General features: G+C 55.2%; 2 protein-coding genes across 3 annotated transcripts in view; one reads left to right on the plus strand and one right to left on the minus strand.

Moving 5' to 3' along the window:
- The first annotated feature begins 4,060 nt into the window (after positions 1-4,060).
- Positions 4,061-12,555, plus strand: Chrna2 (cholinergic receptor nicotinic alpha 2 subunit). Its single transcript, XM_076853539.1, has 6 exons — positions 4,061-4,133; positions 5,124-5,275; positions 5,624-5,668; positions 7,916-8,025; positions 10,374-11,394; positions 12,430-12,555. The coding sequence occupies exons 1-6, from the start codon at positions 4,061-4,063 to the stop codon at positions 12,553-12,555; spliced, it is 1,527 nt and encodes a 508-aa protein (XP_076709654.1).
- Positions 12,556-14,459: 1,904 nt separating this feature from the next.
- Ptk2b (protein tyrosine kinase 2 beta) overlaps positions 14,460-19,301 on the minus strand; it is a 107,077-nt gene continuing 102,235 nt past the window's right edge. For both annotated transcript variants that reach the window (XM_076853538.1, XM_076853536.1), the window contains 4 exons: positions 18,025-18,071; positions 17,282-17,419; positions 17,009-17,089; positions 14,460-15,474 (listed from right to left, as the gene is read on the minus strand). In XM_076853538.1, the coding sequence (XP_076709653.1) occupies positions 15,259-15,474; positions 17,009-17,089; positions 17,282-17,419; positions 18,025-18,071 (482 nt within the window). In that variant the 3' untranslated portion in view covers positions 14,460-15,258. The remainder of the gene's footprint in view (positions 15,475-17,008; positions 17,090-17,281; positions 17,420-18,024; positions 18,072-19,301) is intronic.

Consider the following 19,301-nt stretch of genomic DNA (forward strand, 5'->3'; position numbering starts at 1 on the left):
GTCCTCCAAGGTAGAGAGGATGAAAGAGAAGAAAGGAAGAGAAAGGTCGGTCTGTGTTGTCAGGTGTTCTAGAGAGAACAGAGAACAGAGAGGAAGTGCCACCTGCTTCCCTGGGGTGGTAAAGAAGGTTAGCCGCTGGTGGCTCAGCTCAGCTTTACTCAAGCTTCTCAGGCGCTTACCCAGAATCAGACTCCGGGAGGGACTTCCCAACATGAGGAATTGTTTAAAGCCTGAAAGGGAAGCCTGAGGGCACCTGGGGCCTCCCTGGATGCCTCTGAAACCACTGGGGTTAAATGAATATGATCAAGCTCCACAGCAGGTGGGGATGAGTAGATGAGACCCCAGAGTTGTCTTTCCTCCTGTGTCCACTGTGTCCCTCTGGGGTCAAGTAGCTCAGTTCTCTGTCCTGTTACCCAGCACATCCTTGGTCCCGGTAAGGGATGAAGGTCACGGAGAAATCAATCAATAAAAAGCAAACAATCGGATTATGAGAGTAAATGTCTTCTGTAGTCTTGTCCTAAACTCCCTGGCCAGCCTTGGCTTCCCCCACCCACTCTCCCAGGGCCTCTTCTTCCCTGGTACTTTCCCAGGAGGCTCTGTCTACCTAGAACTCACAGGGCAAAAGGTGTCCTGGGAGCCGGGGCTGGGCTGGAGGCTTGGGGAGAGACCCAGCCTTCACCCTGAAGGAGCCAGCTCACAGCAGGGATTTCCACTCTTCTCCAGAAGCCTCCGCAGGCAGACCTTTGCCCCAGTTGTGGGGCCATAGCCCCGGAGCCTCAGCTCAGGCAATCCCAGGTGAGCACAGCCGACTTTGATTTTTATTTACCACTTTAACCACTGGGCGGTTCAGTGGCAGTGAGTCCATCCAGGCTGCTCCGCCATCCATCTCCAGAACCTCGTCATCTTTCCATACTGCAACTCCTAATCTCCCCTCTGCCCAGCCCCAGGCGACCCCCATTCTACCTCCTGTTTCAGTGCATCTGATGACTCCAGGTGCCTCGTGTAAGTGGGATTGTACAGTATCTGTCCTTTTGCGTCTGGCTTATTTCATCCATGTTATAGAAGGTACCAGAATTTTCCTTCCTAAAAGGCCGAGTAGTATTCCACGGTATGCACAGTCCACGTTTTGTGTATCTATTCATCTGAGCTTGGGTGGCTTCCCTTTCCCCACACTTGACCTGGGTTATTGCACTCTGTTTGGATGGAGTTTACGTGATTTTTTGTGAGCCCCCTTTCCCCATGAGATTGGGGGAGAACATATCCAAACATAGCAGGCATCGCTGCCTATAAAAGCAAACAAACAAACAAACGTGCTATTATGTTAAGTAACTGATGCATCTTATGGTTGGAAATTTGGGAAGTGGGGAAAAGTGTCAAAGACAAGTAAAATGGCTTCTAATCCCTGAGGTGAGATAGCAGGTGATCTATATGTCCCTGGAGGAAACGGCTACAAGAGGAAAGAGCAGGACAGCAACAAGAGCTTTCCCTAGGAAGAGCCTGGCTATGCTGATTTCTTTGCAGAGGGGCTTCTTGGAGGAAGGGGGACAGTCCCCTGTGAGGGCTAGAGACCCCGGACCAAGCGGCTCTGCTCACCAGGGTCGGGGAAGCTGCCAATCCCAGGTGGGTGGGTGCTGCACAAACTTTATGTGGCACTCAGGGGACCATTAGTTGGTGAGTACATGAAGCTGCACTCCTGTGGGAGCCTGGGCAGCTGTGCCACTGCACCTGGTGTGTGGACAGAGCAGCTCCTGAGGGGTCTGAGCCTGGGGCTGTTGTGGGAGGCAGCTTCCCAGAACCCCTGTCCCTCCCATGTGGGGACCCCTTCTGGGGGAGCTCTCCAGAGCAGCCCCCTCTGGGAACCATTTGGGGGACAGGCAGGAACCAGTCACCTCTAAGAGAGGTAGAATGAAGCAGGAAACCCCAGGGCAGCAGTGGGTTAGTGTGGCACCAGGTGAGTAAGGGTGGCTGGTGGTAAGGGGCAGCATTCTCTCGAGGGGACAGGGGACAAACGTAAGTCTCACTTTCTAGTGAGTCTCTGGGTTGAAACCTCCTGGGGAAAATGATGTGGGGAGGCCTTTTGCCCCCAAACACACCCTGGAAGAGCCTGTTGCAATAAATAAGTCCCAGAAATTGCAGGACACTGACGCGCTCCTCAAACCCCTCCCACACCCTCTCTTCCTCAGTTGGCATGAATGGTCTCTGTATGATGCCACTGGGCCCTGGTGCTTTGACAAGCCCAGTAGCAGCGTGCCCAGGGCCAGGAGCTTCCAGGAGCACAGCCATCCTACTCATTCCCTGCCCCTGTCCTGGAGGTAGGCAGGGCAGGAGAAGGATAAGCCAAAAGCCCAGCAGAGCCTAGCGACTTGGCCAGGACCTAGAGCCACATTTGCAAGCTCCAGGCCAGTTCTCCTTTCTGCCAAGAGGGCAGAAGGGAGCTGTGTGACAGGTTTGGGAGAAGCAGGAGATCATGGGTGATGTCTGGACTCACTGCTGAGATGTTGGGACAAGGAGGGCTGAGAAGGAGAATATGGCTTCGTGCCTCCAGTAACGGTTATTCTAATTCCCTCATGCATGAGGTGGCTTACATTTTTAAAGCACTCTCTTATCCTTGTTCTTGTTTGTTTATTTGTTTTTAGAAATTGTGTTTAAAATACACTTAACATAAAACTTACCATTACACCCATCACCTCCATTTAGTTCTAGAACATTCTCACCATTCCCAAAGGAGACCCTGCTCCCACAGCTTGTGCAGAAAGCCAATGTTATGTCTGCACCCCATATGCAGAGTGTACCCAAGCAGAGGGCATCTTCTCTCCCAATAAAAACAGCTCTTTTAAAAAAAAACTAATTTGAATGGGCCAACTTTTTTTTTTTTTTTTTTTTTTTTGGTGTACTTGGACACAACATAATGCCTTTATTTTTATGTGGTGCTAAGGATTGAACCCAGGTCCTGCCTATGCTAGGTGAGCACTCTACCGCTGAGCCACAATCCCAGCCCATGAATGGGCCCACTTTTAAAGGTAATATTTAACATGTTACCTTAGTGACACGTTTTAAACCACATAGGACATACAATAATATATGGACTTAAAATACTGCATTCCCCAACTCTCGCTACCATGACAAGTCGAGCAGTTCACCCATTCTTGACGCTGCCTCCATCTCATCGCTGTGTTCTACACACACCACCGTCCTCACGGCCCTGAGAGTGGCTGCTTCTTATTAATCCAGAAGGTGTGTATGTTTTAACGACAGCGTTTTCAAGGCATACTTCTCATAGCATAGAAGTCCCCCTTTAGAAATTCTCCCAGAATTGTGCAGCCATCACCACCGTGTATTTCCAGAACTTTTTGGTTACCCCAAAAGACCCCCCCGCAGTGGTGTTTAAGCAATCCCTCGCCACCTCCCTCCCCAGATCCACTTCCTGGTCGTCCTTCTGTCTCGGTGGAGTTTCCTGTCCTCATCCTACAGGGGCTTCTGTGACTGGCCTCTTGGGGTCTGGGCTGTTTCCCATCTTCCTCTGCGTGGTGGCCAGTGTTAGCCCCTCATTCCTTGTTGTGGCTGAATCACTTTCCATTGCATCGATCCAACGGCTTTTTTCATCTGTTTATAAGCTGGTGGACATTGGGCCATTTCCACCTTTAGGCTACTGTGACTGGTGCCTGCGTCCTTCTGTGGACCAGCTTGTGCGATTCTCCCCATTTTACAGATGAGGTGCTGAAGCAGAGTGATGGGAACGTCGGTGCCCCCTGGTAGGTCAGCCTTGGCTAGGGAGAGCAGCTGGCTGACTCTGGAAAGAGCGAGACGGGGATTCCTCAGTCAAGCTGGGGGTAGTGCAGGAGCCCGGTGCTCCTGGCAGGCCTTGCCCCCCTCTGTGGAGTGTCGAGAGGCATGACTCAGGATCCTTCTCTGGCTTTGGTCAGGTTCAGCAGAAGGAGCCTTGCAGAATCCAGTGGCCCCCTGCCTGCCAGCTCAGTGACGCCCTGCCAGGTTAGACCACAGCAAGCTGGACAGGCCCTCTTTTGGATGTGCAGGGGAAGCCAGACCCTCCTCTGAGACCATGGGCCCCTCCCACTCTGCACTGCCGCCCTGGATGAAGTTTGGCCTGTGGTGGCCCCTTCTGCTCCCAGCAGGTGAGTGGCTGCCTTATCTCTGGGACTTCACCACTGTGTGCTCACGTGCCAGGTGGGGGGCTCTCCTGCAGGTGGGCTCAAGGCCGCAAGGATGTTAGAGGTCACAGGCTGGTGCCTGGTTCCACAGGGGGAAAGTGGAGGGGCTGTCACAGCGCTGGTATTAGTAGCTGTGCCACCTTGAATGTCCCCAGCCTCAGCGTTGCTCATCTGCAAAACACAAATAGTGCTGTGGACCTCCAGGAGCTATTGTGGGGACAGAAGGAAAGCCTGAGCCTAGCACCTGGGCCACAGCAGGCACCCAGGACACACACATGGTGGTTATTGTCCTAGCTGGGCTTTCTGTCCCAGCTAGAGCTGCCGCGGTTCTGGGTTTGGAGCAGTAGCTGTCCACTCGCTCAGTGGCAGAGCCTTGGTGTGCCGAAGCCGTTGGCAGAGTACTGAAAACCCCCCGAGAGACCCATCGACAGTGGTTGGCCTAGTAGACGAGAAGCGGCAAGTGCCAGGGGTTTAGGAACAGCTCAGGGAGGTGCCCTCAGTGGCGAGGGCTGCGGCTGGCACTGCTGGTTCCTCTGACGACTGGGTGGGAACCAACGCTGCTCACCACCAGGCTTGCTGTCATGGGGGGAGTCCCTTCCCTGCAGCTCGCCCCTCTGGGACCAGGTGTCTGGGCTCCTGGGACCTGGGCTGGATCTCCCCCGTCCCTGCCGCAGCTCCCTGGCTTTGTTATCTAATATCACACAGGTACTGACGTCCATTGCTGACGACCAGCACGAGCCAGTGCACCGTGGCCTCGGGGCTGTGCACAGCTCCGATGGACATTATCATAGCGAGTCCTCCACAGGGTTTGAGGTGGGATCTGGATTCACATCCCACCTGACAGATGAGCAAGCTGACGCTCACGCAGATGGTGGCCTCTGCTTTGATGGGAAGCCGCATGTCGGCTGCCTCCTTGGCTTCTGGAGACCCCTCCTCTTCTCTCTCATCCCACAGCGTTGGCGCAGCGAGGCCCCCACACCCAGGCCGAGGACCGCCTCTTCAAACACCTCTTCAGGGGCTATAACCGCTGGGCACGGCCGGTGCCCAACACCTCAGACGTGGTGATCGTGCGCTTTGGACTGTCCATTGCCCAGCTCATTGATGTGGTGGGCCTGTCTCCCCATCCCAGGCCCCTCAGAATCAGCCTCCAGACCCCAGGCTCTGCCCCAGGGTCCCCCCTGCAGCCCCCGTCCCCCAGCCCACCTCCATTACAGCGGGGACCTCAGCCCGTTCCTCCTGGGCTGCCCCAGCCCCTTCCCCTCTCTCACCCGGATTCCCTTCTGTGACATAGGGTTTCTTGTGTGACCCTGAAGAATCTGAGTCCGGGGGAGTGTTGGGAGGGACGCTGGCCTTGGGTGCCGCACAGAGGCTCTTCCTGTGGGTGGGGGTCCCGGCAGCCCCTCTTGCTCACCCTGTGCTCTGGATTCTGTTGCCCTCTCTCTCTTACCGGCCAGGACGAGAAGAACCAAATGATGACCACCAACGTCTGGCTGAGGCAGGTGAGGATTCTCCCAGCAGGGAGGGGACAGTCATCGTCGGGCCCCGCCCCTCCCTGCACCTTTCCCTGACCAGGGCGAGCTGCTGCATTCACGGTGGGTGACACCTGCCACTTGGGTCATCTGGTTGCAGGTGGCCTCCCCAGAGGACTGTGCTTGTGTGGCCAGGCTCTGAGTCCACTCCCTGGACATGTCACCAGAGAGCCAGAAATGCCTTTCTTAGAAACGACATTTCATAGTCCTTGCTGCTTGGGGACAGGCTGCATTGTCACCAAAACCCCACGGAGGTCTCATTCTGCCCATTTTACAGCTGAGGAAAATGAGAAGCAGGGTGCAGCTGGGCCAGTAAAGGGGGCACCCAGGTGTGCCTGGCTCTGCTCCTTCTACCAAAAAACGCTGAGTGTCCCTGTTTGTGCTGCCTGACAAACCACCCAAAGCTTGCCAGCTTAGAGCCACGTGGGCACCTCCTATCTCAGTTTCATGGTCAGGAGTTTGAGTGGTTTCCTCTGCTTTGTATGGGGACTGCTTGGGAGCATCTGGCTGGTGGCTGTCCTGTTCTGAAGGGTTAAGGACAACTTTACTCACAGAAGGGGTGTTTGGAAAGTTCTGAAAGGGTGGGCCTGGCTGGCCTCCTGGCCCTGCCCAGGACCTCTCGGGGTTTTTCCCTGCGGTGTCTCCAGGAGGGAAGTCAGATTCCCACCTGTGGCTCAGGGCTCCCAGAAGGAGGGTCCCAAGACAGAAGTGGAACCTGCTGGTCTCTGGTGGCCTGAATGGGCCCAGCATCCATCTTGCCATATTCTGTAGGTCAGGGCAGGACAGGAGTCCAGCTAGATTCAGGGAGGGGCCATAGACCCCACCTCTCAGTGGAAGGACAGCCAAAGAGCATGTGGCCCTCCTGGATGGGCCACTCCCAGGGCAGACTCATGAGAGCACAGGTCTCATGAGAACCCCAGTGTGTCCCCTCCCTTCTTACTCCTCCTACTCTGTTCTGCTGCTCTGAAGGCTTCTAACATGGAGGTGGCAGTAGAATGTGAGAAAGAGGAGCTGGTGCCCTGCCCCACCAGCACCTGACTGTCCCTGGGCAGAGGTAAACATGCAGAGAGCCACACCCACCAGAATGTTGATTGGCATCTCTGTTTGAGTCCTTCGAATGGGTGCCTGGCCCTCCAGTGCCCTTTCTGTAATTCCTGTCCCCCAGGGGGCTCCGGATGGTGTTGGGGTGTGGTGTTTCAACTACTCAGTTTAAATTAGACCTTGGTCCAGAGCTGCTGGAGGGTCAGGAGGCTCATCTTTATAGATGTGCCAACTGGGGACCAGAGAAAGGAAGGTAGTGTGTGTGTGGTTGGGGCAGGCCTAGAACCTAGGTCACCGCAGTTGTCCCCATGGTCTGGTCACCTGGGCCAGGGGCTGGGCTGGAGGTGAGGACACCGCAGTTGTCCCCATGGGACCTGGGCCATCAATCCGTCACCACCTCTGACTAGCCTGAGATGCTGAGCATGTTATTCTCTGAGCCTCATTTTCCTCATCTGTAAAACGAACGTGATGCAACCTCCTACCACATGCCCGAGGACAGTAACATGCCCCAACTTGATGTGGGTTCCCAAAATGTTGGTTAGAACTGAAAACATGACGAATGGAATGGAGAGAGAATAAGACCTGATCTGGGGAGAGAAACACAGGTTCGCTTGGACGTGATTTGGGGGGAGCAGGAGTGAAGTCCAGTGATCTCTTGCTCCCTCCTGGGCCGGCCCCTGGGTAGGGAAGTCTCTGGAACATAGTCTGGAGGTCACAAACAGCTCCGAGCCTCAGCCGCATGCCTCTGGCAGGTGGCTTTTCCCCTCTTGGTCCTCACTTCCACCTGCTCGGCACGCCCTGGCCGGCTGTCTCTGCAGCCTCTTCCTGGATGGAGAATCTAACCACCTCTGAAACTGTGATGTGCTGAAACGTGACGTCAGCTCAGACCCTGCAGTGCCTCACTGGAGTCAGCCAGGGAGGCAAGAGAGGACCAGGGGCATGGCTGGGGACACCACCTGCCTGGGAGTTAGCTACTGAAGTGGGGGCAAAGCGAGGAGGGTGTTTATTTGGGAGGGTGTGCCTGGTTCCTCGGTCAGAGCCCTTTCCTGGCATCACAGCCTCTCTGTTCTGTGGGGCTGGGCGGGGCTCCGGGGGCTCCTGAATCCCTGGCTCAGCCTAGGTTGACAGAGGCCCCTCCCTGGCATGGCAGTGATGGGACCCCCCTCCCCTGCACAGGAGTGGAGCGACTACAAGCTGCGCTGGAACCCAGCTGATTTTGGCAACATCACCTCCCTCCGGGTCCCTTCAGAGATGATCTGGATCCCTGACATTGTCCTGTACAACAAGTAGGAAGCCATGGAGCCCTGGGCAGACTCCCAGGAGGGGCGGCAAAGGGGACTTGGAGGGCTTCCTCGTTTCCCTCTCAGTGCTTAGCAGAGAACCCCCTCCTCTGCATTCTTTTATTCCTTTCATCCTGTTCTCTCCCTCCTACACACCAGTGTTTACTGGGCACTGAAGATGTATTCATTTGTACACTGTGATAGTGGGACAGATTTGCCAACTCTGAGTATCCTTTGGAAAATATGGTTCAGGCTCTCTAAAAATGCCTAGGAGTTGAAATTTTAAAGGATGGCAATATTGTCTGACCAGGTAAGTGGTATGCTGTAGTAGCACCTTTGAAGAACAAACTCACTGGGTATGTTTTTTCTTTAATCATGTTATCTTATACCTGCCTTGGGTTCAAGACCCGAAAGATCAATCTCACCCTAACAACTAGAAACTAACAGAAGCTGGAGGGCGGGGGGAGTCTACAGAGAATCCCAGTGGGCAAAAATCAATGAATTAAGATACTTTTTGATAGGAGAAATAGAAATCTATATTTTTATTAGTATGTTTGGTATCAGGCAATTCTTCATTGAGAAGTTAAAAAGTTCAAATTTAAAAGAAGGTGTTATGATGGTCTAAAACCATTTTCTAAAGCAGGTTGCTGCTTCCTTGAGATATGAATAGCTATGACAAGGTTCTGTGGTCACGGTTTTGGATCTCACTGTATGTCTGTCACCCCCTGCCAAGGGCTCTGGAAGCCAGCAGAGCACAATAGTGTTTTAAATGCTGTTTTAAGTCCTGCAGCAAAGAAACCAGCTTACCCAGCACTTCCCAGTCCCTCAGACCCTACCTTGGAAATGATATTTTTGAACAATAAAACATAGAGGGAGGGTCCATTTCTGGACCTCCAGAGAAGTCAGCGGTTCCTTACACCAGTTCCTTACACTGTCTGGTCCTGGGCAGGCCCAGCACCTTCTCACCTAAGCTGTCTTTGTAAACACACACTTGCCACTGGGTGACCTGGCAGGTCTGACACCCAGGTACCTGTGTTTGCTGACTCACGCCCCCACCCCCATTGCTCTGTACCCAGGAGCTGGCACCTGGAAACATTCTAGTTTCTGCTTCCTGTGCATTTGGCAGAGATATGAGCAAAGTCCTAGGGTCAGATACAACTTCACATTTCAGGATCGTCAATAAAGCCGTGACCACTAAGACTCGATTTTCACAAGAAAGTCCAGTCAAACTTCCGTAGACACATAAAGAAACATCTGCTCCACCCAGGCACTGCACTCTGGCCAATCAACAAAACTGTTCCTTCCCCCAAATGGGTGCACGTTGCCATCTAGTGGCAACTATGTGAAATGACCAAAATGCCTTTAATTTCTTTTTCTTTCTTTTTCTTTTTCTTTTTTTTTCTTTTTGACTTTTTGCCTGATGTACTTGTTACTCTCTTTCAAAATTCCTGTTTCCAGCCAGTCTGTCTCTCTACCCTGGAACTACTCCATGGGAAATTCCCTTGTATTCTGATTCCCTGGACTTTAGGACAGACCGTAGGAAGTGAAGGGGGAGTTGAAGAAGTCCCATCTGACTGGTCACCATTGTTCCAGTGTCCCCATAGTCCTTGTGGGTCTTTGGATACTCATTCCCACAAAGTCCCCAACCTCATCGACCACAGTCCCTATGATGCCCACCTGGTGGCCCCAGTGAGCACTGTTAAGGTTTTCCTTGGCCCCAGCTGTTTCTTGTTCCTGCAGGGCCCTCTGCTGGGGTGCCCCCTCCCCTCCCTTGGCTGAGTCCTCCCTGAGCACTCCAACCAGCCTCCTGTTGATGCCGAGCTGCCTCCTAGGGGGGCCCTAGTGGTTGAGGTTAGATGCCTGGACTCCAGGAAGTTTCCCCACTAGCCAAAGTCTTAGGTCTCTTGAGCAAAGAACAAAAGATCCAGGTGGAAAAGTCATGATCTTCTACCTAAGAGGCTGCTTGCTCACTGTGTGCTAGGAAAGTACAGTTCAAGATCATCACTCCAAAATATTAAAGGAATAAAAACAGGCAAGGGAACTGCATACACCCCGTGACCTCAAATATGCAAAACCATCAGAATCATTGTCGGTGTGACAGTAGAATAGACATGATATGTATAATATCACAATGTTAACAGTGGGTATTTTAGAAATTCTTGGTACTTTTGCAATTAAAACAATGTTATATGAAAATAAAACTCGGCTATGTCCGTCTTCTGGGGAAATTTTATCCCCTTGCCAAAGACGGGACGCTTGGCCAGCTGAGAGCTGCTTTGTTCGGGTTGCTCTCTGCCGCAGTCTGGGTGGGTCAGGTGGGTGCGCAGAGCCCCCAGCTGGTCTTCTCTCCGCAGTGCAGACGGAGAGTTTGCGGTGACCCACATGACCAAAGCGCACCTCTTCTCCACGGGCACTGTGCACTGGGTGCCCCCCGCCATTTACAAGAGCTCCTGCAGCATCGACGTCACCTTCTTCCCCTTCGACCAGCAGAATTGCAAGATGAAGTTTGGCTCCTGGACCTATGACAAGGCCAAGATCGACCTGGAGCCGATGGAGCAGACGGTGGACCTGAAGGACTACTGGGAGAGTGGCGAGTGGGCCATCGTCAACGCCACGGGCACCTACAACAGCAAGAAGTACGACTGCTGCGCCGAGATCTACCCCGACGTCACCTACGCCTTCGTCATCCGCCGGCTGCCGCTCTTCTACACCATCAACCTCATCATCCCCTGCCTGCTCATCTCCTGCCTCACCGTGCTGGTCTTCTACCTGCCCTCCGACTGCGGCGAGAAGATCACGCTGTGCATCTCGGTGCTGCTCTCGCTGACCGTCTTCCTGCTGCTCATCACCGAGATCATCCCGTCCACCTCGCTGGTCATCCCGCTCATCGGCGAGTACCTGCTCTTCACCATGATCTTCGTCACCCTCTCCATCGTCATCACCGTCTTCGTGCTCAACGTGCACCACCGCTCCCCCAGCACCCACAGCATGCCCCGCTGGGTGCGGGTGGCCCTGCTGGGACGTGTGCCCCGGTGGCTGCTGATGAACCGGCCTCTGCCACCCTTGGAGCCACCCGACTCCCCAGGCCTGAAACTCGGCCGGTCTTGTTACTGGTTGGAGACCAACATGGACGCAGAGGAGAGAGAGAAGGCAGAGGAGGAGGAGGAGAAAGGCAGATGGGTGTGTGCAGGCCGCCCAGCCCCCTCCATGGGTGTCATCTGTGGCCGTGGACGCCTGCACCCACAGGCCTCAGGGCCCAGGGCCAAGGCTCCCTCTGGGGAGCATGAGATCTTGCTGTCGCCTGGCTTACAGAAAGCCCTGGAAGGTGTGCACTATATTGCTGACCACCTGCGGTCAGAGGATGCCGACTCTTCGGTGGGTGAGGTCTGGGTGAGGGCCTCCCCGGGTGACCTTACCAGTTTAGCAGGGAACCCTCCCTCCCACCTCAAGGTGGTAGCTAGACCAACCTGGTCCCCTCCCTGAGGGCTGGCCTCCCTCACTCATGGCTCCAAAGAGTCTGGAATCAATTGTGAGAGAACATTTAGCTGGTGGCTCTTGGGACACTTGTTGGCAGTAGGTCAGGAATGTCCCTGCTCAGCCTCATTGGGAGACAGCGAGCAGAGAGGGCATGCTCAGATGTGGACTCTGCCATGCCACGCTTATGCCACTACCTAGAGGAGCTGGCAGGGGTGGGAGGTGGAGGGGGGCATTAGGGGAGCCTGGTGGGCTAGCCCCCTGTGGCAGTGGCCTTCCTCTTTTGTGCTAGATGGTCTCCTCTCCTCTTTGCTCATGAGGCCCTTTGTGAAGCTCATGAGTCAACCACAAACCCTGCAGATTCTTGGTTGTACCAGGCTGGGCCTCTCCACAGGCCCTGCCTTATCTAGCACTCAGCATCAGAATTCTCTTAACAACTTAGGGAAGGGTGAAAGGCTGGAGAGGATCACTGGGTAGCCTTGTTGAGTGAATGAGAAAATTAATCATTAATTTGGGAGCAGCTAGGCATCCATCCCTGGCCTGGGCTGGGAGTCCAAGCTGCACAAAGCCCACCCACCCCCTGACCTGCCCCGAGTCACACCTCCCCCACCCACTACCTTCTCTGCACTGAAATCACTGCAGCCACTGGGAGTCCATCTCCTTAGATGGTTCCAGCACCTCTCTGTGTCCCTCTAGTTCCTTTGCCCAGAACCTGTGAGCCCCGGCAATGTGGAGGGTGAGACCGGTGGGACACAGGAGAGGATGGTATGGGGCTTGGGCCAGCTCTGTTTCTCCCTCCACCCCATCTCTGCACCTGTGCCAGTCTTCGCTTCCCCTTGGGTCTCAGGGGGCAGCTGCTGCTGCCCTGTGATTGTCCCTACAGGGGCTGAGCATGGGAGGACTGCCTCTGTCACTGTGAGCCCATTTCTCCCGCAGGTGAGAGAAGACTGGAAGTGTGTTGCCATGGTCATCGACAGGATCTTCCTCTGGCTCTTTATCATCGTCTGCTTCCTGGGAACTCTGGGGCTCTTTCTGCCTCCGTTCCTGGCTGGAATGATCTGATGTCATGTCCTTTGTGTTGGCTCCAAGGCCGTCCTGCCAGCCAGCAATGACCACCTTTAACTGCAGCTCCCTCTAGAGTACCCTCTGGGGCCAGCGCCATCTGCCTGCGGTGCTTCTGGGGAGAGAGCACCAGCTCTGAAGGTCTTCCTGGAGCACTCACTGTGAGGCTACTGCACCTAGTACCCAGAATCTGCTGGACAGAAAGCCCGGTTTAGGAAGCAGAGGAGCTGGAAAAGAAGGAGGACTCTGCCCTGCAGAGGGGTGGGACTAGCACAAGGAGAAACAATATGGCCTTGAGGGAGGGGCACATGGGGGAAGGGGAGGCTGCCTCAGGGGTGGAGGGGCTATGAGCAATGGTCTAGATTTAGGAATGAGCCCCAAATTCCCAGGGGAACCCCCAGGCCAGGGTCGGGGAGGCTGGCAGCGCAGGTTGGGGTCTTTAAACCAGGCTGAGGAAGCAGCCTGGAGTTTGCAGGGCTTGGAGGTGTGTGGTGTAGTAGCCGAGGAGCAGGGACTTTACAGAAGGAGCGGGGAGCAGGTGTGGGGGGGCAGTGGAGCGGGGCCTTCTCCTCCACCCAAAGCACCTTCAGCACCCCCTGGGCTTCCCCGAGGCATCGTGCCTCCCTCTTCCTTGCAAAGAGGCAGCCAGAACTGAGAGCCGCCGCTGTGGGCGCCGTGTGCCCACGAACCTGCAGTGAACAAACCGGGAAGGCCATCCCTGGCTGTTCTTCCGCAGTGCCCTGGTCCCTGTAGTCTGCGGTCAGCACACCTCTCTGGAGTTGGGGATCTCTGCTTCAAGCTCCTTCAGTTCTGAACTCCTCCCAGCCAGGGACCCTTCAGTTTTCTCTTCTCCCTAGGACCTAGCCCAGCACAGAGTGAGGGGCACCGGCACTCTATGTTGTGCGTGGTGGAGGGGAAACACTGAACGTGGGCTCCACGCCTGCTGGGTGATGGCAGTGCCCTGGGGTGTCCCTGCAGCCTGCCTTTCCTGTCCTCCCCAGAGCCTCACCACGTCTGACCTGCTCTGGGCCATTCTGTGCAGCTTGTTCTTGCTCTGAGGAATGCGGAGCTCCATGGGTCGAGCCTCTCCTGAGCTCTGTCCAGCCCCTGAGGGCAGGACCTCAGCAGCTACCAGAGGTGTACACCAGGCTGTGCAGACAGTGTGGAGCCCCAGGCAGGAAGCAGAGAAGGGCAAACTGCTGACTTCCTTCTGTCTTGGGGTCCTGTCCTTCTGAACCTCCTCCTCCTCAGCACACAACGCTCCATCACACATCTGGAAAGACCTACCTACCTGTGACCCTGGCCCAGGCCCTGCTCCTCAGTTCTCTCTGAGACCCCGACTCAGTGGCCCTCTGACCTCACTCCCCCCTACTCCTGTGAATGTAGCCCCCCCCCCCCCGTCTCTCTGTCTACCTGAGGCTCCCAGAGGTGATCTCCTGCTGCAGGGACATTCCCTGTGTTGTTCATGTCTCCTGTCCATCCATCTCGCATGTGAGTAAAGTGGTTAAACAAAGCCAAGTCTGCTGCTCCTTCAGCTGTGTGACCCCCAGAGCCCAAGTGGGTGCAGCTGGAAGAGGGATGCCATATGGACGAAACTGCCCTGGGTCCCTCCTGGAAAGCAGCCCCTGAGTCAGGTACCCTACTGTCCAGTTGGGGCAAAAGGGCTGGAGCACACCGGTCCCACTGCCAGGCGCTTTCCTTGGCCATGGCCCAGCATCAATCAGCCCTTGATCTGCACCCAAGAAGAACACCATCCATCTCTTGCTGGGCTGTGGTTCATGGCCAGCCTCCTCCCACAAAGGGCACATCAAACCAACACCACAGTCCAACAAGCCACAAAGCAAATGGTACGAGTTTAATTCAACCACAAATCTGATAGAAAGAAGGTAAAAGAAGGCTCAGCACAAACACTTGAGAAAGGAAGGGATCAGATGAGAAAAGAGGGTAGGGGAGAAGAGGAGGAGTAAGAAAAGGCAGGGAAGATAAAGGAAGAAAGAGAGGAGGTTGCCAGGGAGAGAGCAGATTGTGGTCCAAAGTCCAGTCCTGGCCGATGTCTCTCTGCTCCTTCCCCTGATACTTGGTGTGATAACAACACAGTGTCCTGTGCCAGAATTCCCAATCAGTTTGTTCTTGGACTGTGTCCCAGATTCCCCATCAGGAGGGAACCCAGCTGTCAGTCCAGACCAAACTCACATTAAATAAATTTGAATATACACTGTACAAGAAAGCCAGCCCATCCCCCATCTTACAAGCCTCCTGACCCCCCCCAAATAAGGCCCTTCCCTGGCCCCTCTGTGCATCAGGGGATCCCCGAGGGCTGAAGAGGAAGGAGAAGAAATAGCTTGGCTCCCATATGGGCCTGCCATGTCCATGCATAAGCCGTTTTGGCTGCTAGGGACACCACTGTGACCCCAATGAGGCTCCAGCACCCAGGCTGGGGTGGGAGGAGTAGCTGGCGGTGACAGTGACCTCTGAACCATGTGTGTCACACCCACCCTGCGTCCATATCCAGGGTCCCCTCCATCCAGCTGCAGCCTGAACAGCACAGTCTGGGGTGGGGCGGGGAGGGGGTCGTGCAAAGTGGTGAGGGAAGGACCCCTCACCCCAGGCCTTCCCTGAGAAGACCATGTGACCAAAGGCAAGGCAGGGGAGGTGCATGACGGGTGGGGGTGGAAGACGCAGGCGGGTGGCCCCCACCCTAGGTCACTCTGCAGGCGGGTGGGCCAGATTGGCCAGGACCTTGGCCTGGTCCACAGCATCCAGCAGGTTCTTGGCATCCACGGCCAGGGTGTGGGAGGCCGTGAGCATCTGTCGCTTGCACTCCTCACTCAGGGAGGTCACGGCATTCTGCTGCGCCAGCCGCATCTTGTTGATGAGGTCTGCCAGGTCCTTGTTGAGCAGCTTCTGGGTCCCCTCAATCTGTAGGGAGAGCACACAGAGAGGCAGGGCGCTTGGCTGTGGGGAAGGGTATTGGCTGAGGCAGTCAGAAGTCCCTGGGGACAAGGTGGGTCCAAGCCTGGCTGAATCCAGCCCCCCAGATTGGAGTGGGCATCCCAACCCCTAGCCAATCAGGTGTGAGCATGGCCTGACCCAGCCCCACACTCCATCCGGTCACAGCAACAATCCTTTACCACCAGCATTCAAGTGAACGGTCAGGGTCCACAGACCTGTGCCATTTTGTAACTGTCTACTGTCAAATCAAGAGATCTGGGATTTTTTTTTTAACCAGCGCATGCCCAGAGCCTAACACACTGAGCACATGAAACACAAGAGATTTTGTTGAATGAGCGAGTGAGTACATGGTCATCCCTAGGATAGGGAGCTGTCACATCACACCTGACCTCTCCTCAGGAAATTTGCCCTGAAGCTGGCTAGGTCCCTGGTGGCCATCTCAGCCCTCTGGTGGTACCTGCCTAGCTGGGGCTCCTCTGTGGGCTACTGCTGCCACCCAGAGGCAGGTTGAGAAATGTCCCAAGTGTCCCTGCACTGTCTTGCCTTGAACAGGCAGATGGTTGGGGTGGTGATGGGATGGGCCACATGCCACATGGATCATGTGGCCCATGTGGCAGAGGATCCCAGGGCTCCATGGGAGGTTCACATTTGGTTTCCAGACGGACAATCGACAAATGTTCAGTGGCCCTGGATCAGCTTCTTACAGCTGCAGTAACAAATGACCACAAACCCAACAGCTCCGAGCAGCACGGGTCATTCCCTGACAGTTCTGCAGGTCAGACTTCTGAGCAGGCCCAGTGGGGCTAACACCAAGGTGTGGACTGGACTGTGTTCCTTCTAGAGCTGGGCAGGGTGTTCCCTGCCTTTCCCCATGTTGAAGCTGCACCTTCCAGCAGCAGTGTCCCTCTGACTTTGGTTTCTGTCATCACAGCCCTTCTCTGACCTTCCCCCCACTGCCCATTAATAAGGACACAGGCCCACTTGGGTAATCCACATAATCTCTCCCTCTCAAGAGCCTCACACTGATCACATCCCCCAACCCCCTTTAGCCTTGTAAGATAATGAGTTCACAGGTCCCAGGGATCAGGCTAGGTCCCTGGTGGCCACCACAGGGCTGTGTCAGCAGGACACTGGGATTCCCAAGGCTTCATTGACAGCTCAGGATTTCAATGACACATTCACCTTGACCTCGGTCCAGTGAGTAGATAAAGGATAAAGTGTGGGGAGGAGAGGTAGGCGTGCCCTCTTGCACATCCGCATTCAATGAGAATTCATGGCAATCTGAGACCTGGATAGAAAATTCACCCCAGAAGCTGGCCAGGCTCCTGGGGGCCTCTGGGCCCTCTGGTGGCGGCTGCCCAGACATGCTGTGCATTCTCCTGATGGACAGAAATGGGGCTGTCCAGGTGGCCCGGGGGCCTCTGCTAGAAATGCAACTAGGAACAGATGGAGGTACGGGGAGAAGTGACAGATTCGACACCATCTAGGATAGGACACCTACCTCTGTCCTCGAAGATGAGGGCAAGGAGGGCAAGAGATCATCCACACTCCCAATGAGCTTCCTCAGGGTCAGCCCCACGTTCTGAGGGGAGGAAGGTGCAGGGCAGCTGTTACCTCCTGCTGTTTTCTTTTCCAGAAAGCCCTGTTTGCTTTGGCCAGAGCACTTCTTGGGGGTTCCAGGACCAACTTCCCTTTGACCATGGGTGGAGACACCACCCCCTTCTTCAGGGGTGACAGCCCCACCTCCTCGGGTCCCTTCTGCCTGGGCGCTCACCTTCACCACCACCACGTAGCCCTCAGGGGGCAGCTGGCAGAGCTCATTCTTGAGATCCAGCACTGCCCGCACCAGCTCCATGACATTGAGGTACACCAGGTCATCCGTCCGGTCCAGGTTGGCCGTGGGCTGGATGGACTAAGGACAAGAAGCAGAGGAGGCTTGGGGGACCTGGGAGGACCCTGCTACCACTGCTGTTCTTTCGTGGGTAGGCAACTCAGCCTCCAGCCCACCAGGAGGGACTCTTTTGTGGAGCAATAGTGACCTTTCCTGGGCGTGTATCCCTCCCTTCTGCCTCCAGGACAGCGGCTGTCCAGCCAGGGAACCTAATCATGTTCTGGTGATGGCCTCACACCAGACCCATGGAACCATCACCTAGCCTTGGGGTCCAGGTGGGTCAGTGCCCGTCAGGTGATTCTAATGGGCAGCCGACATCGAGAACCACTGTTCTAGAGCAAAGGATACCAGTGGCCACCCAGGCTACTGCAAGGACAGGGCGGAGGGGGGTGCCAGAAGCTCGAGGGAGGCTCAAGAGAGAAAGGGGCCACTCCTCCTCCCCCAGGGCCGCACCTATGAGCTTTCCTCTGGGCCAGGCAGTGGGGACAGGAGCCTGGCTCTCCCCTGCTTCTACATGAACCAGCTGAGGTAGCCTGAGGCAAGGTGCTTGTCTTTTAAGTCCATAGGCCTCAGTCCTGGGGACCCCACTCCAGTTTACATCCAGCCTTGGGGGAGCCAACACCTACCTGTGCCCCCAGTCGCGGTGGCTTCTGTGGGGGCCCCGTGAACTCCGCTGCAACAGGAAGGACAGTGAGTAAGTGGGCGGAGGGGTCTCAGCCTCTGGCCTTTTCCTTCATTCACGCTGATGATCAAGCAAAGCCCTCTCCTCTGCTACCAGGAGACTCAGGGGGTATTAGGCCCCAATCCCAGGAAGATGGCAGGGGAAGAGCATGCTGGCCTCCGTGGTTTTGTATAGAAAGAAAAAAATCAAAGTCACAGCAGAGATGGGGCGACCTCATGGGAGTTCCAGCTCTGGTTGCTTCCTCCCTGATGGACACAGGCCCGAGGGACAGCCACACCCTGGCCTTGGCCACCCATGAAAAAGAAGCCTCATCCTCTGCAGGCAATGGGGGGTCCGTGGAGCCCCCACCCTGGTGTAGCAGCTGCTCATGGGTAGATTGGTGAGAATGCTATAATGATTTTTCTTAAGCATTTGGGGCTCAAGGAAATGAAATACCAGCAGAGCCTTGCTATTCACGCCCACTCTGATGAACAGACACACACAGGCCCTGCGCAGCAGCTGGGAGGGAAAGCACAGGATGGAAGTCAGAACACCTGGTTCTGCTCACACCTCCGCCACCAAAGAGCCCTGCCCCCAGGACAGCACATCTGTATTCCCCAGGTCTCAATTTTCATCTGCAGAATAAGAGGGTTAGCTCTGAAGTCACCTGGAACCAGAGAGCCTAGGCTCACCCCTGAGCCATGTAATTAGCAGCTGGGTGACACCGGGCACGTTATCAACCAGCCGGCATCTCAGTTGCATCCTTTGTAAAATGGAGACACTGCCCGTCTCTGAGTTGCTACAATACCAATGAGTTACTACTTGTGACTTGGGCTGGTGCCTGGCTTGTGTTAAGTTCTCTGTGTCCATTGCCCTTGTTCTTCTTATCATTATCATCAGCTCCTCCCCCTCCTTTCCCTGACTTCAGCACAAGCTTCTGGAGAGATCTCCTAGGCTTGGTCTCGTTCATCCCTTGGGCTTGGAGAAGACCTAAGACGTGGGGGACGTGGGTGGAGCTACTTAACCTTCCTCCACCAGGGTGAGGAGTGGAAAGGCGAGAATCACCCACTCTGCCAAATAAAGGCAGGCAGGAGATGGACAGGGAAGAGGACCGAGGAGGTGGGAGGAGCAGGGAGCAGCTCTCCACTCTGAACTGACTCCCTTTGCACACGCCACATTAAAACAAGGCAAATGAATGGTTCTCAACATTGCAGGCATACTCTGCTGCCCTCTGCACAGGCA

This window comes from Callospermophilus lateralis, chromosome 4 (genome assembly GCF_048772815.1).
Source record: "Callospermophilus lateralis isolate mCalLat2 chromosome 4, mCalLat2.hap1, whole genome shotgun sequence".
In the NCBI taxonomy this organism is placed as follows: Eukaryota; Metazoa; Chordata; class Mammalia; order Rodentia; family Sciuridae; genus Callospermophilus; species Callospermophilus lateralis.